Source organism: Ostrinia nubilalis, chromosome 5, assembly GCF_963855985.1.
Source record: "Ostrinia nubilalis chromosome 5, ilOstNubi1.1, whole genome shotgun sequence".
Classification (NCBI taxonomy): Eukaryota; Metazoa; Arthropoda; class Insecta; order Lepidoptera; family Crambidae; genus Ostrinia; species Ostrinia nubilalis.
In genome coordinates, this window is record NC_087092.1 from 1,359,677 (window position 1) to 1,377,868 (window position 18,192).

The 18,192-nt window shown below is 36.5% G+C and overlaps 1 protein-coding gene across 1 annotated transcript in view; it reads left to right on the forward strand.

Moving 5' to 3' along the window:
* The window catches only part of LOC135072104 (disintegrin and metalloproteinase domain-containing protein 11-like), a 233,334-nt gene that overhangs the window by 95,895 nt on the left and 119,247 nt on the right, over positions 1-18,192 (forward strand). Inside the window, exon 4 of the mRNA XM_063966056.1 lies at positions 2,803-2,872. Within this exon, the coding sequence (XP_063822126.1) occupies positions 2,803-2,872 (70 nt within the window). The remainder of the gene's footprint in view (positions 1-2,802; positions 2,873-18,192) is intronic.

Genomic DNA, 18,192 nt, shown 5'->3' on the forward strand with positions numbered 1-18,192 from the left:
CAATTGTTCGATATCTTGTATAGTTTAGAAATAATCGAGTGAGATCACTTATCTTTTCCACCCTGTATAGGTATGTCACACGTGTTTGTTTACCTTATAACTCTATCCGTGAAAATTAGTTTAAATTCCATATTTTCAAAATACTTAAAAACCTACTTCTCTTTGCACCTGTCTTTAATTTTCCAGCATTTTATTGATTGTTAACAAACAGACATCAGAATCACTTTTCCCCTTAAATACATACCAGTAAATCCTATCTAATTCTAAAACAGTCCACACTTCAGTCTATTTAATTAGTACAGATGCGCACAATACTACTTTGATGTACGGCTTCGCTCGCCGAACCACGTCAATGAATCGTTGTCAATAGGGCGATATTTAAGCGCGTCTAAAACAATAGAACAGTAATCGCATTGGTGAGCGGGCCCGGGGCTCATCAATAGTGCTTTCAGCGGGTTAGGTAGTGATGTAGCGCTTGCAAAATTAAATTTAGATTTTACAAACATAAAATTTTATTAATATAGAGCTTTAAACACCATATATTTTTTAAACAGCTTTCAATGCCTAATAACGTTATTTGATTGATCATATTTTGCAGACTATCTTGACAATTCTTGGTGGACTAGAAAGAACTTATAATAGTAAATACTGAGGAAAACAATTTTCACGCTTAAAAAGTACGGTTCAGCAAATAAATGTGTTCAATGTAGGTCCCTTTTAACAGTTTGATTAAAGATTATCACAAGAACAAAAGAAGAAAAACAAAATTATCACAGGAACCGACATAGTGTTATTCTTATACTACTTGCATGCAGAGTTGTTACGCTATGAACTTTCACTGTCAACTGCACATTTACATTTTCATCAATTTACAATTCAAAAAACACGACTAGAACATCACTACGGCGTGTTCGCGAATAAATTAACAGTTGAGTAAATCTCGTCCCTATTGATAGGTACAAAATTATGCAATCCCGTGCGAAGCGGGATGCGCATAGGGTGCAAATTACCATGGCGTTCGGAGTGGTCAATCAGCTGTGGCGCTTTTATGAAGGATCTTTTGAAGGGATGTTGACTATGCGGTCTTTGGTTCGGATATTAGGCGTCAAAAGTGAATTATTTAAGGTTACACTTTAGCCTAGGCGAAGACCACCGACTTTTACGAGTAGTTATCCGATAGTTGAGCCCGATTTTAATTTGTATGAAGAATCGGCCGATAGCAAATCGGTGTAACTTTCATACATCTCCATGCTGATTAAGAGCCCGACTCAACTATCGACCAACTTAAAGTCGGTGGTCTGTGCCCAGGCTTACTGTGAGGCTCGGTTTATATCAAGGCGGAGCGGAGCGGAGCACACTGATGCTGGATCACTCAATTAAACTAAAATTTTCGTGTCGTTGACCATACCATGTGTCTTTTATAAATTTCAGCCGCACATGTAATAAAAATATGTTATTGAAATTTTACCGGTCCTTCTTTTGCTGTGTTTATGTCAGCACAAACAGAAACTTTACCATACCACATTTTGTAACATCATGGATGCAATAAATTATTGAGTATTGAAACCGTTTTGCGATGATTTATCATAGCACATTCTCCTTTATACCTACTGCAAAGTTTCAGCAAATTTTCAAGTGAAAAAAGTTTGTATAGTTTTTTGCGTTTGTGCAAATTAAGTGATACTTTTCCCATTAAAAACATCGAAGCAACCCCCAGAAGATATGGTTTATCCCCTTGTTTGTCTGTAACCCAAGTTTAAATTCTCCCGAGTATTGTTTGTTTCCCGTTTTCGCCGCTTCAGCGCTGGTCACAGCAAAACAGGATGCTGGAAAGGATAACAAATGGCCGGGAAGAATCGCGAGTGTACTAAGAATTATAATATTTAGCTCCCATAGCCCCTTAACCAGGCTCCACAGAGCCCACATCAATTTGAACCTTATGCTGTGAAGATATGATTGAAAACCAATTACTTTTTTTTAGACCTAGTTAAGGGTTATAACAACTAAGTTCACTGGCCCTGGCTGTCATCCACTATGTAATAAAGGGAAGTCGAACCTTAACTATGTCCTCCTATATCTTTCTGATTAATTTCGTTGCGGGTCCAATGAGAGTTAACTTTCCCACGGGACAAACTTGACCTTCACTGACTGGCTTTGTTTTTATTGGCGGTCAAGCTGTAGATCCTTGCTACACATGAGTTGCAGCGGTGGGAACGAGAGGTGTAATAGTCTCGTGGCCCTGGTTTTTGCCTTTATCTTTACTACTTAGCTTTAATGAACTACCTCAGATATCCTGCGATTAAAAATACTTTATTTGTTAGCAAAAATAGGAATATTAAAGAAATATAGATTGAAAACGTTCATCTCCTATTTATAAAAATTAAACGACAAAAGCTTTTTTTTATAAATGCGAACTTGAATATCAGAATGTTAAATCGACAGCAGCACCAGACTCTACATTTCTGTCGCTATTACAAGTTACAACTAAATAAGAAGCCACAGTGTTTAACTTGGCTGTCATATTTTAGAAGTTTCGATAACTCTTTTATTATGCAAACAGCTAGGGACTGGAATACCTACGCTGCCTGCTGCTGTCTTTCTTGAACACTATAATCCGAGGCTTTTCAAGGCGAGAGTGAATAGGCACTGACTGGACAGATATGTACCATCCTAGACATCTCACTTAACACCAGGTGCGGTCAAATACCTGCCTTGTCTTGCAAAAAAAACACAAAATAAAGTAATGTAATAGTGATTCTTTGTAAACTCCAAATGACTAACCAGTTTTATTCTTCTTTGCAGGCAACTACTAGCACCGAACCTGAAACAAACCCAGTACCTCGCGAATGGCGCCGAAAGTGACATCCGAACCGTAAGTGACTCCAATATATTACACAATACACATGTGAACAGCATCCTCATTTCGTACAAAGAGCTCAAAAACTCAAAATTCGTCGTTTAAAAAGGAAGATTTGAATAGAGATTGACAGACGTCATTTTTGACAGGGAAAAGCGGCTAAAGATTAGTTAACCACTGATGAAAAGTGTACGGAAATTAATGTATTTATTACATCACTAACATTTATTGATTTATTATAAATTTGTTGTTTCAAGTTTGTGTATTTCTTTAGTTTGTCAAATTGGTGTGGTGAGCAAAGGTATAAGGTATCTTTTTAGCATCCAAACTCGTCGTCTTATTTCTTTTCACTCAAACATGATGCTGGCAGTTGGTGTCCAACTGGATAGCTTTATCGAAGCGCATTTCTAATCGGCTTTCGATGTGGTTTCCAACTAAGATGTATAAGCCTCTAAGTAATACCTATAATATAGAAGAGGATTTGCACTTTTGCGACATATGTAAATAGGAAGGAAGCGAGTGTCTTTCCACCAATCAGATCCGATTAAAGTGAATCTAACTCTTTTTTAACAACCGTAAACAAGTCTTCTGATCCTTATTATTGTGTGCCACTGGTACTTTATAGCAACTGTCTGTGCTGTGTAGTGTGTATTCTAGCGCCTTTTATTTCCCCTCGGCTGTCGTCACAAGGCGACTCAATATTGAACAAGAAAATGGCTGTTTCCAGTCTAGATAGAATACAGGTTGAAACTCGAACTATTTCTTGAAGCACTCGCTGTTCACATCAATTTTAATAATGTCTCGATAGAGATATTAAGAGTGATATTTTATGGATTTTTAACATGAGATTCAATTATAAACAAAAATAATAATGAAAGGCTTTTACTGCTGTTCCCTTAGATACGTTGCTATGATTATCATTTATTATAAGAAATAAGGCCCAAAACAATGGTAAATGGTGAATTTAAACTAATTTTGTGACAGTTTAAGATAAAATGGCATCTATAAAAAACATTAAACATTAATCTACCTCTCAGTAGCTGTTTGTTTATCCTCAGAAACAAAATTATTTGTTGATACAAAAATAATCGCAAAAACCAAGTGGCAATGGGCGGGGCACATGGCTCATAGAGCTGATGGCCGCTGGGGCAGGAAAGTTCTTGAGTGGCGACCACGAGCCGAAAGACGTAGCGTGGGCAGACCTCCCACTAGGTGGACCGACGATCTGGTGAGGGTCGCGGGAGGTGCCTGGATGCGAGCGGCGCAGGACCGGTCTTTGGGAAATCCTTGGGGGAGGCCTTAGTCCAGCAGTGGACGTCTTTGGGCTGAAACGAACGAACGAATGAACAAAAATAGCTCACAGAATAAACTTGTTGTGTAGCTGTTAGTTCTAAAACCTACGTCAACTAGATAATAAGATTTTAATCCTGCTTTAACATTATAATAAACTTAAACACGCTTCTTATAAAGTTAGCGCTAAGAACTTGGTATTTCTTTGATAAAATTCATTTCTAGATTGCCAGTTCTTAGTTTGAGTTGCTAACTAGAGCCATCAGGCTTCACCTGGATTCCAGTTAGTTTCAATAAACTCGGCGTTAGTTAACCACTTGTTTGTTGGTAAATTGCAGTCTCTATGATTTGGTATTACTCACATACGAGTATAATAATTTATTATTAGAAGATTTATTACAAGTATCATAATTTTGTATCTATTTAACACAATATACCATTTAAGTATTTTGTTAGTTAGTACCTATCCATTTTCGACAGAAGTTGGTAAAAGTTTTTGCGTACTTACCTAATTTTGCATATTAGATACTGCCACTTAGGCTGGGTTGCACCATCTTACTTTAACTTTGACAAACGTCAAAAATCTGTCCAACTCCATACAAAATACACCGGTTATCGTTATAATTATGGTCAAAGTTAGGAGGTGCAACTCAGCCCTAGAGTGTTCGTTATCACCCATATTATGAAATTCTAGTACTTTACCTCCGACGCCAAAATTCTAGTTTGACTAATGACTGATCCAAAAACTAATTATACTAAGCTGTAAAACACAGTTTTACTTGAATATCAAGTCTAGTTAATTAACCCACAATCTCGAACTATCAAGTCAAGTACAAAACTCAAGTCCATGCGTCTTTCAATTAATAAGATTCGCAGCGATCCGTTGCTTCGCTTCGTTCCGCTTCACTTTATCTCCGAGTTGCATCTGTCTGCTGCAGCCATTAAAAGTTTACAAATAAATCCGCCAGGAGGCGCCACAGTGCCAACAACTTACGGCGGAAGAAAAGTTTCTTCTGATTAATAAAAGTACTTACCTTTAGAACTTGTTCGGACCGATGAATATCTTTATAGTAATCACGATCCAATTAACCTTCAAATCTTACGATTATATTTTTAGAATAGGCCTAACTAATTGGTGAAGGACTCTCTCAACTTAAAACTTCTGACTCCGATTTATTAACAGTTACGAAACACAGTGGAAAATTCCATTGTTTATTTACCTCCCCAGTCCCAGTTCACTAGGTATTTATAAAATCAAGCCTTTTCGTTGAATTGCGGCATAAGTACCTAGCAGATTTCTAAAGAATTTTTGAATAAGATGTTTGCATAAGATCAGTAAAATATATTTTTGGAAACTTATTTAATTTGTGGAATTTTTCTATTTTTATGTTTCAGTAAATATTTTTATCTTTGTTACTGAATACATGTTTTCTGGATACAGAAAACCGCTCGAATGAGTAGGTACCTATAAGTACAAATTCCGACTAAACCACATGCCACCTGGCACCTAGACTTGGCAGCGCACCATTAAATGATAGAATTCTAAAACCTCGAGCAATTTGAATCAAATCCAAGCGAAAAAGGTGCAAAACCTGTTCGGGAGTCGGTCTGGGACTGTGGAATGGGGATGTCGGATCCTCACTGTCCGGCCGGACACGCAAAAAATTTCGGACGTGCACTTTTTGTTTCTTTGACACTACCTGATGTCCGAATATGTAGGTACCGTATTGAGAAATTACTTTATGCAGGCTCAGGAATGTAGGTAGGTACGTACTAGAAATAGGTAGAATAAATTCACATTCAATATAGAGGCATGCGTTTGCGTTTGCCAATCGCCACTTGCTACGCTCTTATAAGTGTTTGCTTTTAAAATCTAAAATTGTGTATTATGAAAAATACGACTTTATTTCAACATTTTATTTTAGTACCTGACTCAGTCACCACTGTCTGCTTATGATATTTATCTTTCCATTCATTTTGTATCTGCTCTTTTTTACCCGACTACGCCAGAAGGAGTATTATTGAGCAATTATAATCCCTAATTCACAAAAGGCTTTCAAATATTCCCCATCCAAGCATAGCCGCGGCTAATTCATTGAATATGTCTACTAAATACCCATAACTATACTATGGAGGAACTCCCACAAGCGCGAATCCAGCAAAATGCTCTTTTGAAATAAATAATCTTAAGCTTTGAGAATTTCCCTGAAAGGCTAGATCCCAAGTTCCTTGCGCATCGTTTTCAGGCAATTCCTTCACTTCGTTGGAATATATTCTGGTATGGTTGGATATTTTAGGAAGACTATCTTGTACTGAATCTATGCTGAGTTTATGTGCCACGACATGTAAGTTATATTTTATGTTCAAAAAATATGATCAAGTTTAATCCATGAAATTACCGAAATACTTACTTAATTTGTCATACTTGTAGTTTATACCTCTCAGATGTTTTTATTAAAAAATAACTTCGTGGCCATATAGTCCTTAATCCTATGAGTTTTCGTCTAAATAATAATCAAATATAAACCTATCACTATTTATTTATGAATTTGAAAAATAATAAGTTCTCATCACTTTCAAGTTTTCAAGTTTTAAAATTAAAATTAAAAAATGAACGACCATTTCCGATGAAATAATGTGCGTAACGTGAATAGCAAAGAAACAAACTGACATAGTTACCTACACATGGAGTAACAATACTTAGTAACAAGTATTAGATTTTTTTTCCTTTTTTTATCCACAACGAGGAAGCTCTTGACCTGTATCTCACCTGATGGAAGTGATGATCAGGCCGAATGTGGAAGCGAGCTTCACCCGGAATCCTCAACCACGGAGGAACTGGCTATCTTACCTCTAACTGCCGGAACACAACAATGCTGTTAACATTGTCGTTATGGCGACAGACTTAGGTAAGATGGTGGTAGCTAGCCAGGCGAACTTAGAACAAGTCCTACCATCAACCAAACCGAACAGAAAAATCTGCCCCCACTGGCAATCGAACCCGGGACCTCTGCGTCTGAAGCAGGTGGTCTTACCACTAGACCACAGATGTGGTGAGTGAGGCATTCGTTTGATTTTATCTCGTTCCCTTTACACACTTCCCAAACTTGTACAGAAATGTTTAAATTTCCGTGTTCTTGCACCTTTTGTGTGGTCTCGCTTAATAACGCACAGGCGAGTTGCTTGCGGCATGACTGCGGCGAGCGGCGCCGGGGCGCGGCATAGTTCACGTTTGTACAACCCGACTTTGCAACTTAGTTTAGAATGCAGAAAGTTTTTTCTGAAATATAATTTTGGAACGTAGAAATGTTGGCGAGAATTTAAAGTTATATTGGCTGTGTGAGGGAAAATTATTTTAACTTTTTACAGAAGCTGATTTTCAAACTTTTTTGTTTTTTTTTCGTCACTGTAAGTAAATTACACAATAATGTCACAAAAATTACCAAAAGCTGAAAAGACATAGTAGGTACAATAATATTTTTTTCCACGTGTTTCATTACACTACTTAGTATTCCTTTTTGACACTCAAACTTCTGAATTGATTTTAATGTGAATGAATATACTATGAAGATAGTATGACACCTAAATAAGGAAGTAGTCAACCTGATGACATCGCAGACAAAGAAATAGAACTTAAATAATTATTTTAAATCGGACCAAATCACGTGCAGTTTCATAAAACATTTATCAATCCAACTTCAAAACAAAATCCTCGAAGCCAATACTTGCTAAACGGTTTTAAAACCCGTTCCGGCTCTCAGACGTCTGTGCCCTCTGTCTTAACTGGCGAGTTTACCGAACGAAATTCCCTGAGAATTCAATTAAAACAAACTCAACACTTTAATTGTCTTGCGATGAATAGACCGAGTTTGAAGTAATATCTGGGAACTTTGGGTCATCTATCATCAAATACTTCTATTTGTACCTACCATTACTAGGAAAGAGTAGATATTATAAGACACGGACAAAATGGTCCACAGCATTTTTTTCCAATGCAAGCCAAGCAGACTTGTTGGGAGGGAAAAAGTCTACAAACTATGTTAATAAAAGGAGTAGCAATTGAGATTCCGACTTCAGAGCATTTTGATTACGTTGATTTGAAGTTATATGAGGAAACACGATTCTGCACAGCTTGTCTAGATCTAATACAGATAATACTTAAATTTTCAATCTATCATGGTCCGATTTGAGTTACAGTGCTGAGTTACTAGCACCTTCTGGGCGTCAAACGGTTGCAATTCCGATATAACTGCGTTTGTGTAGTTAGGTAGGTACTTTTGTCCCTGAAATAATTTCAAAATTAAAACTGCCACAAAATAATGTCTATAGAGGGACTGATGACTTTGAATTATACATAGCGTGCTTAATTCACGGTAATAAATGTATTTTCAAATTTAAGATTGGCACGTGCAAATCATACAATTCAAATTGCTCGTGTAGGTATCACGAAACGGTCAATCCCCAGCGATTAACTTCAAACAGCCTAATCGTACTGTTAAGTTTGTTTTGTGCCTAATTAAAATTCGGCGGAACTTTTTAATTAAATTCATTCCGAAAGCCGGAACAAACATTCGTTAGTATGTTAGTTTTCCAGCTGTTTACTGTTCATTTTAAATGTTAAACGTTTGGCCTCTTCGTGAGTGAAGCTAAGTAACTGGACTTTAGTAAAATAGGTCAGGTCTGACGAATTTCTAGCCTTAGCCTATTAAATCATACCTTAGCGTCATCTTAATACAACCGCCAAGTAAGTATGTAACGAAATGCCCTATTCGCGTTACATTCGTGTTACATTTCTGTCTGTCACAATTCTATAAAGCGCATACCGTAATTTTCTTACAAACTTTGTCGTAACTATGACGAATAAAACAAAAGAAGTCAGCCAAATTCTTCGGAAACGATGCTTGTTTGTTAAGTTTTGTCCTAATTATTCTAAATGAACACGCGTATGCTCTCATTGCACTTAATATAATCAGAAAAGTACTAAATAGGTTTTAATGGATTAAATGGAAAATCATGTTAAAAACTAACAGCTACTGGGAAAGGTTTGAGTTGGTCTCTCAGTTCTTTATTTTGTGCTTCCCATAATCTTCTATAGTCCAAACATAACAGCCTCTACCAGTAATGCACTCGTAACTATGCAAAAATAGCAAAACCTACTCACTTTTGTTATATTTTAATATGCCTACTATTTTAAAATAAATATTCAAAACTCGACAAAACTGCAATCAAAAAGTTCTGATTTAATTAATTCAAACGTGTAAATTATAATCGTTTAAAACCTTCACTGACTCTACTAAAGGAACTTTTAATGAGAGGTAGAAATATGTACTGCAAGTTTTCGTACTTTAATTTACAGATGCGATTCTGGTAAAATACCTGCCCTGTTATGCATTAAAAAAGTAAACATCTATAAATGGTGTAAGTAGTTATATTAATCGTCTTACTATCATACCACATGTAAATCTACGTAACGAACGCTTACCTTAATCATTACCATCATCATCATCTCAGCCATATAGGACGTCTACTTCTGAACATTAGCCTCCCCCAATGCTTTCCACGTTGCCCGGTTGGTAGCGGCCTGCGTCCAGCGCCTTCCTGCTACCTGCAATGTTCATGCTGCGCCCTACCCAGTTTCGGTTGGGAGCTCAATTCTCGAGATTGTTGACAAGTATGTCTACCTTGGACAAACGATTCAGCTGGGCAGGTCCAATTTCGAGAAAGAGGTCAATCGTCGAATCTAACTCGACTGGGCAGCGTCCGGGAAACTACGCAACATCTTTTCGTCCAAAATACCTCAGTGCCTGAAGACTAAGGTCTACAACCTTAATTACATCTCACAAAAAATGTAGGCCGCTTTTTTATGCAAGACAAGGCAGGTATTTGACCGCAATCGCACCTGGTGTTAAGTGAGATGCAGTCTAGGATTGATTAATTACGCTAACTTTTAAGTTGATTAGGGTGTACTGTTTTCGCTGAGCTGTGGCTTCAAAAGTAATTTGAAACCGTCCAGTTTAATTGGCAATGCAGTCGTTTTGTTCGCTAAATGCGATTTGATTTTATTCACTTACTTCAGTGCCTCCTCGTTTTATGGCATTAAGATGCCATGTTTAGTGAGAGCTTGTTTTAATGGCGAATGAAATGTGATGCGTTCTAAAGTCATGGTTTTAAACTTATTCTTCCGTACGACTTCTTTAGTAGAAGACGTCGATGTTTTTTCGGTACTATCGAAAAAAAATTCAAATTTAGCTCCTGTAAGGTTTTATTGCCCTGACACTTTTAGTTGAAAATTCTCATGAAATTAGGTACGTCCTGTCTAACAAATACATTAGCAGCCAAAAGAAGGCTGGGTGCTGTTCGTAGTCTAAACCAGGTGCTGGTCGTGCAAGTGCTATTCGGGTGGGCGCTCTAAGTCTTCTTTTCTAACTAACTCAATGACATTTTTTCTGAAGGCAAATACGAGTATGATTCGTTCGTGTCAGATGACGTCCACCGCTGGACAAAGGCCTCCCCCAAGGATTTCCATAAAGACCGGTCCTGCGCTACCCGCATCCAGGTTCTTCCCGCGACCTTTGCGACGATTTATTCTATGCCATCTTTATAAATATCAAATAATTTATTATAATTTATTTTTCAGTTATCAGTTTCTTGCGATAATTAGCTACTTAAGTTATGATGTCTCCTTCAACAAAACAATTGACATCAACCAAAAGCACCACACGGAACAAGCGTTCATACATCATGTTTCGTAACAAAACCGACGTAATTATTTCCCAGAGACGGATTCTACACGCTTTAAAAGCTCGCAGAAGCTCCCTGAGTGATAGTGGGTGTAATTCGTTCTAGAGCTTTGCTACCATCAATCATTTCAGAACACATGGCCACTATTTCACTTCACTCTATATTGAGTTGTGAAGAAGCTTTTCCTACCTGAACTAAGTACTTCGGACCCTAGATTTTTTATAGCAAAAACTAGACAGTGACAGAGATATGTCGTGAACTTGTTATGACCATCATAAATATTACATTTTGGGCAGGAATTCGAGTTACGGCGGTATTTCATGAAAGTTTCTCTTTTGATATATCTTTGTGTGTGTAGTTTTTTGTATAAAATACAGGTCAAGTGCGTGTGGGTTTCTTCCTGAATGTATTTGTCTTTTCTCCCTCTCTCCTTTTCCTTCACATTGGGCTTAACTTTTATGTGTATTTCCAATGTCTTCTATTTGTCAAATAGTAATAAGTTTCTTCCTACACATGTAGTACTTATTTAACAAAACAAAGTAGTTTTATGATCATTAGGGTGGAGCGTCATTGTATGGTTAAAAAAAAAAGTTACGTAAACGAACTTGAATACCTGCTAAAAGTTGCATGAGAGCAAGATAATAACAAGGATATTTTTATTTTATTTTTAAAATGTATTTTTTAGCCCTCTACCGTCGTTTTAATTTATTTATTTTTTATTGTATGGGAATTTTCTAAAATCTGTGTATTATTAAACAGAATAATGAAAATAGAATTAATTTAAATGTGTTTTGTAAATAAAAAATAAATTTTATGAATTAAAAAGTTTTATTCGAAAAAACACTATTAGAAATAATTATAAAATATGTGGAAAAATCACAAAATTTAGTTTTTTTTTTAATTTTATTTAGATCATTGCAATTCTAATGGTATTGAAAGATGCCATTATATTGCTTGTTCAATTGTTCCCAAATCCATCTTTTGCTTTAGAAACATTCACTATTTTAAAATTAATTCATATCAATGAAAGGTAAACTTCGGATTTTTTAATGCTCTAATACTCCAGGTACTTTGTTGTCTTTTCTTGCTGCCATTATTTGTCTCAAGCTCTCTGATATACATAATTGTTTTTCAGAGTACATCAAAGCTAACAAAAGATGCTTAGGGCGTGCAAAAAACGTGACTCTTTGAATAACTCATGTAATAATTTTCTTAACATTTGATTCCAAAGACTTTTAATGTAATCAATTTCAGTCTTGCTTTGCTTGATCTGATCTAAACTTCCTGTAGCTATTTTTCTAAATTTTTCTGATCTAGTGAAAATGCTCTTTCTAATAATGTTACTTCTCATCTTTTGGACAATTACAAGTGCTCAAATTACTAGATTTATAAGAAAACTATCTAATAGTTCTTGTATGCAGTTTTTCCATTGCTGTAGTTTAGCGTTGAAGTTATCTCATTGTTTTGGTTATGGAAAGCGAATGAAATGTGAATACTTATTGGAACAACACTTTAACCATTGTTTTATTCGTTGTATCGTAACAACAGGCTAAGAAGTATTCCTCTTAGTTTCGACTAAAATTTGACAAATACAACGGGCTGTTTACCTTTTTTTTTATTTCCGATTAGCGACCCGCCCCTGCTTCGCATAGGTAGGTACAACGTAATGTATTATACTTAAAAACCTTCCTCTTGAATCACTCTATCTAATTTAAAAAAAACAGGTGTCAGTGGTAACACTGATTAAGGTACAAAACAAATAAGGATATCCTAAAATAGGTCACAACAAGTGCTTAATTTCGATTTTATTTTGACTTTGGAACCATAAAATTAGACAACGCAATTACGAACTATCTACTTGATTCATATCAGTCAACTAAAGATAAAGACATAAGACAAAGATAGAAAGAAGAAAATAGGTAACTGGACTAATTCTGATGTCAACAGTTCAAATTGCAAAGTTACCCGCTGACTGTGAGTTTTGCTTATAATCGGCACTTTTAATAATGTATTGTTTTAAGTTTATGACAAGCTTATAATGATATACAATTTTTTTTTACGATGTATATTATATTTAAAGTTACAAAAATATATTATTTATCAAATAAAACCTATTCTAAGGTAATTTATGATTTTTGCAATAAAATCCTATTTTTTCATTTTTATGAAATATTCAAAAGCCAGTAGAGGGCTAAAAAATGATCGCAATATTTTTTTATTTATTTTTCTCGTAATTGTTGTAACAAGATGCAACTTTTAAGAGGTATTCACAAACGCAAATGTAAAAAAAAATTTTTCGCTCCACCCTAATGATCATACTTAGACCTCTCCATTGTCTTGCAGTCAAAATACAATTTTGGCTAACCTAGTTTTCGCCTACGACTTAACCTAAATCTTAAATTACCACTTTTCCTTAGACCGCGATCGTCTCTTCCAATACCATTTAAATAATAACAATTAAATGTAAATTCCATCATCCATAATGCTTGGCATTTCATTTTTCTCCTTCAATGTCTCCCCGTTCCTTCGAGGAAGATGAATTCATCACAAACACGCGTCACTGTTTCATTTTTCAAGCTTGAGGTGGTTCGTTATGAATCATATTTTCGCTGACTACGGCAGCCAGGGCCTTAATTACTGCGGGCCCCGGGGACCCCAGGTCTTGGAACGAGGAAGGAAATTGCGAGATCAGTTTTGAAGGTCACCATCTTTCATAGAAAAATATCCTTGGTAATTTTACAAGGCACCAATGGAAGTAATTGTATTACATTTGATATTATGGAATATGTAAAGAATAAGGAACATTTTTTTATGCATAACAAGACAGGTATTTGACCTCAATCGCACCTGGTGTTATATGAGATGCAGTGTAAGGATGGTACATATTATTATCTTCCGTGTAAGTGCCTATTCACTCTCGCATGTCATGTGTCATGGAACTTACAGATTGTTAGTTAGATTATAAATAAAATAAATAAATAAACGCACGCTGTGACGTGTCTTTCTGAGCAGCTTATCTAGAATGTCTTTAGCTGTTCACTGACCTGCTGGGGCACAGGATTCTTTCTCGCGGGCCCCTACCACCGCTTGCTCCGGCTCTGTGCCAGCCGTTTCTGCGAAGAAATTAAAAAGGTTTTTTAATAGCGAATTCATTTCGTCCGCAGTGATCGGCGGCTTATTGTTTATTTAGATTGTATTCCTCAGATGAGTTTTTGAATGCAGGTTCATGTTTCGCTATTTTGCATTTTAATTGCGCTCCCTGAATCAGTATTGAAAGGAAATATTGCTGTAGTTTTAATATTTCCATAGAATGAAGAGGTGCCCCGTTTTTCCATTGTGAGAATGCAAAGCAGCTTAAAATAAAAATCATTTGAGTTGAATTCCAATTCGTAGTTTTAAATTGAAGTATTCTTTAATTTAAAATATGAAAGTATATAAGAGGATGTAGTGTTACGAAAAATAAAATCTACTTAATACTTACTAGCTGCTGTAGTATTAAAATATTTTAAGTCTATACTTAGGTACCTAACATGAAATGTAATTTATTTTCATAAGGTACATGTCGAAATGAAAAAAGTCACATACCCAACACGTTTTTGTGTGATTTATAATACACTAGCTTTCCGCCCGCGGCTTCGCCCGCGTGGAATTTTGTCTATCACAGAAAAACTTTATCGCGAGCGTCCCTGTTTCAAAAACCGGGATGAAAACTATCCTATGTCCTTTCCCGGGACTCAAACTATCTTTGTGCCTTTTATCAAAATCGGTTTATTGGTTTAGGCGTGAAAGCAAGACAGACAGACAGACAGACAGTCCGACTTTCGCATGTATAATATTAGTATAGATTTTAATTTACATCGCAACAGGAATAACCAGGTAGTCACCACACAAGCCACAGCGCCCTTAGCTATCATCCGAATATAACTCGAGGTGACGACTAAAAAACCCGAATTTTTTCTCCCTTACAGGGATCGAACGCATCACGCTCCGCCCATACTAATTCAAACAAGGTGGTGGGCAAATTCAATCCAATCTAAACTTCTTTCAATCTAATCGGAATTTCCTCCCACCTCCCCCCTCCGACCCGGAGGCTCCATCCGAGCAATTTATTTCCCTCCTCGAATTCGTCTGCTTACGTTTGCTCTAAACTCGCACCCCCCCTGGAAGAAGTATGCAAGTCCACTTGTGCGATATTTTTTTTATTGCACTAAAAAATCGAGAAGGAGGTAATACATATTGTCAATTTTTTTCATAATTTTTCTCTTAAAAATGAAGAAATTATGTACAAATATGTAAAATATTGCAACATTAAAATATCTAAATTTCCATAACAAAAACGAAGTAAATATATTTGCATTTAATTGTTTAATAAAGTTCCGTATGAATAATAGCATATTAATATTTACATACATCTTCCACGAAGACTTTAAAAAACATTTACGCGTATCTATTGTTGCATACTTATTTTAGGATATTATTTGGTGGGTATCGTAATGCAAGTTCAGTTGCGTAGTTTTTCCACGAAACTTTTGTGCACATTATGTTGTGCAAGTCTAGATGCCTAATTCTTCCACGAAGCTTTTATTCGCATTATAATATATAACAATTGATACGTTATTTTCTACGTAGATATCTTTGTGCAAGTCTAGTTGCTAATATTTTGCGAAACTTTTGGCGATGTTGTATTTTATACCGATATTGATACATTTATTTAGATGTAATTAAGTCATTAACAAAGCACAAATTAACTTAGTTTCAGTCATTTAAGTATCCAATCCACTATTTTTTGCACTAAATACCCCTGTAAGACTGTGTGTTTATCAAAAATTCGTCCCAATGATTACTTACCACGTGGTAAAATTATCGGTCTTTATGAGTACAAGATCCATTTTAAATTCTGTCTCTCTCTTCAGTGAATCGTTATCGTAGTTATCGTGATAAATTTTCAACTTTCCAGAGCCGCATGAGTTCATTTATCAGCTTATGCGTGTATTGCCAGCGTGACAAGGTATGTATCTATACGTCTTTTGGAGCAGTAAGCAACAATCGGTGTGTCCCCAATTATAGAATGACACAAGTTTTTATATGCATTTTAAGGATTATTGTAATCAAAAGGACATACTCGTAATGGTCAGACGTTTAAAAATGCAACAACCTGATTCAAAACAGTTGCCATCTTTTCGTATGTACGATGAGGGAATACTGACTGTATTCTTTTCAGGTGGTACTTGATCGACCGGACGCCAACCTTCCGCAGACCTCCACAGATTGTACTTGCCACTGGAATGTAGTGCCTATCCTAGTGTTGAAGCTATTTGTCCAGTAAATTGCATTTATTTCCAGGCCTTATGAAACTCCTGGCTCAGACAATGTTCCTATCCTGATTGCTTCACAGGTCCGGCCACTCTTCAACAAAGCGTATAAAAGCACCTATAAGTTTTGGACCAAATAAAAACTGTTCTTTCTTTCTTTATAGGTTCAGCCAAACCAACGCAATCTCAAGCGATCAGCCGGCGTGCAGTGATGGCGATTAGACTTAGGGTTCGGCCAAACCAACGCGATCACAGCGCGATCAGCTGGCGTGCAGCGATGGCGACCAGACCTAAATGCATTGTTCGCCATCGCTGCACGCCGGTTGATTGAGTGTGAACCTTATAGGATTTGGAAGTGATGTCACCAACGAGTTCAATGTGGGTAGCTTTTGTAGTCATGCAGACAATAAATATCACTATATTATAGGCTTCTATAGTTTTGTTCCTTTGGACATCAAAATTTAAAAGGGTCCTTCAAAATCGTCTCCCTTGTTCATGAATTGTCTAGATTGAGATACTTGCTGTTCTGGTAAATCTACCATTATTTGTACTTTGGCAGTAGCATTCAATTTAGCACAATTGAAACATCTGTGCACGTATTTTCTCGCCAATGGTTTCGCCTTGATAATCCAAAATGTGGAGATGTATCAGCTTTCTTATGAATTATAGTATTAATTATTATAAACGTTTTCGACTTTCTCCACGACGCGGTTTGCAACAATAGATTTCCACCTATTCGTCTCTCCAGACAGCTAGGCGATCACAATAGAAAAACCTGTTCACAGTGTTCGAACATCTGTGAGGTTGGTATTCTTCACATTACTTCTTCTCATTTGCTTCATCCAGTTTACTCAAAGCACCACATAGCTCAAGACGTGGTAAAAAAAATAGTTTTTAGAGAGCACTTGAGTTTTTTAGCAATTAATTTCGTTTCAAATCCTTCATCTAGTTGATAGTGAACGGCTGCAGTTTATTGCACTCACAGAGGCATCGCTAAATTAATTATATTGTATTTTTACTCGGCCTGCATCCAACGCCTTCCCGCTACCTTTATCAGGTCATCGGACCACCTTGTGGATGGATGTCTTAACGCTGCGTTTTACGGTACGTGGCCTCCGCTCCATAACCTTGCTGCCCCATCGGCCGTTAGTTCTGCGTACTATGTGCTTCCAACCGCGCGATGTGGAAGTCATTGGGGGAGGCCTATGTTCAGCAGTGGACGTCCTGTGGCTGAAATGATGATGATGTATTTTTTCTCTGTATCTACTATACATAGATAGTATACCAACCTATATCTGTATTTTGTCAATGTGAATCAAATCCTGCCGTATCTTAATCCAATCTTTTTCTAATGAGTTACTTATCTTTCCATTCTTACTAGTTTTTTATCAGCCAATGTTTTTGTTTTGAAACAAATAAATACTTTCTATTCTATTTCCATTAGAATCTTAGCCATGACTGTACTTAACGCTAAGCTCCAGCCAAGGGGATCAAAAAGTTTGATCAGATGTATAAGATAAAATGTTACGTTTCATGGTTGGTTTTTTTGTGGTATATTCACATTGCATTGAAATCTGTGCTCAAATTCCATTCAATACCCAATGCTTGGACTGTTCCATCAAGGTTCATAAAACTACTTTGGCACTAGCTTATATTTTGTTGTCTTCTATTGACTTCATAAACTCAACGCAGAACTAGGTAGCAAAAGGTATTTGACCGCAATTGCATGTGATGTTAAGTGAGATGCAGTATAAGATGATAGATATCTACCTGTAAGTGCCTATAAGGTCCGGTATAGTGCTCAGGAGAGACAGCAGCAGGCAGCGACCTGTTCGCATTATAAAAGAGTTTATCGAAACGCTTAGTGCAAGCTGGTGGAATGTCGACAATGTAGGAATGATACGTTAACCAGCGTCTGATGATGGAAGGGGGCTGGTGGAATTAGGTCGAGTAATTCCTTCGCACATTCTCTGAAGTGTAACCTGGTGGATG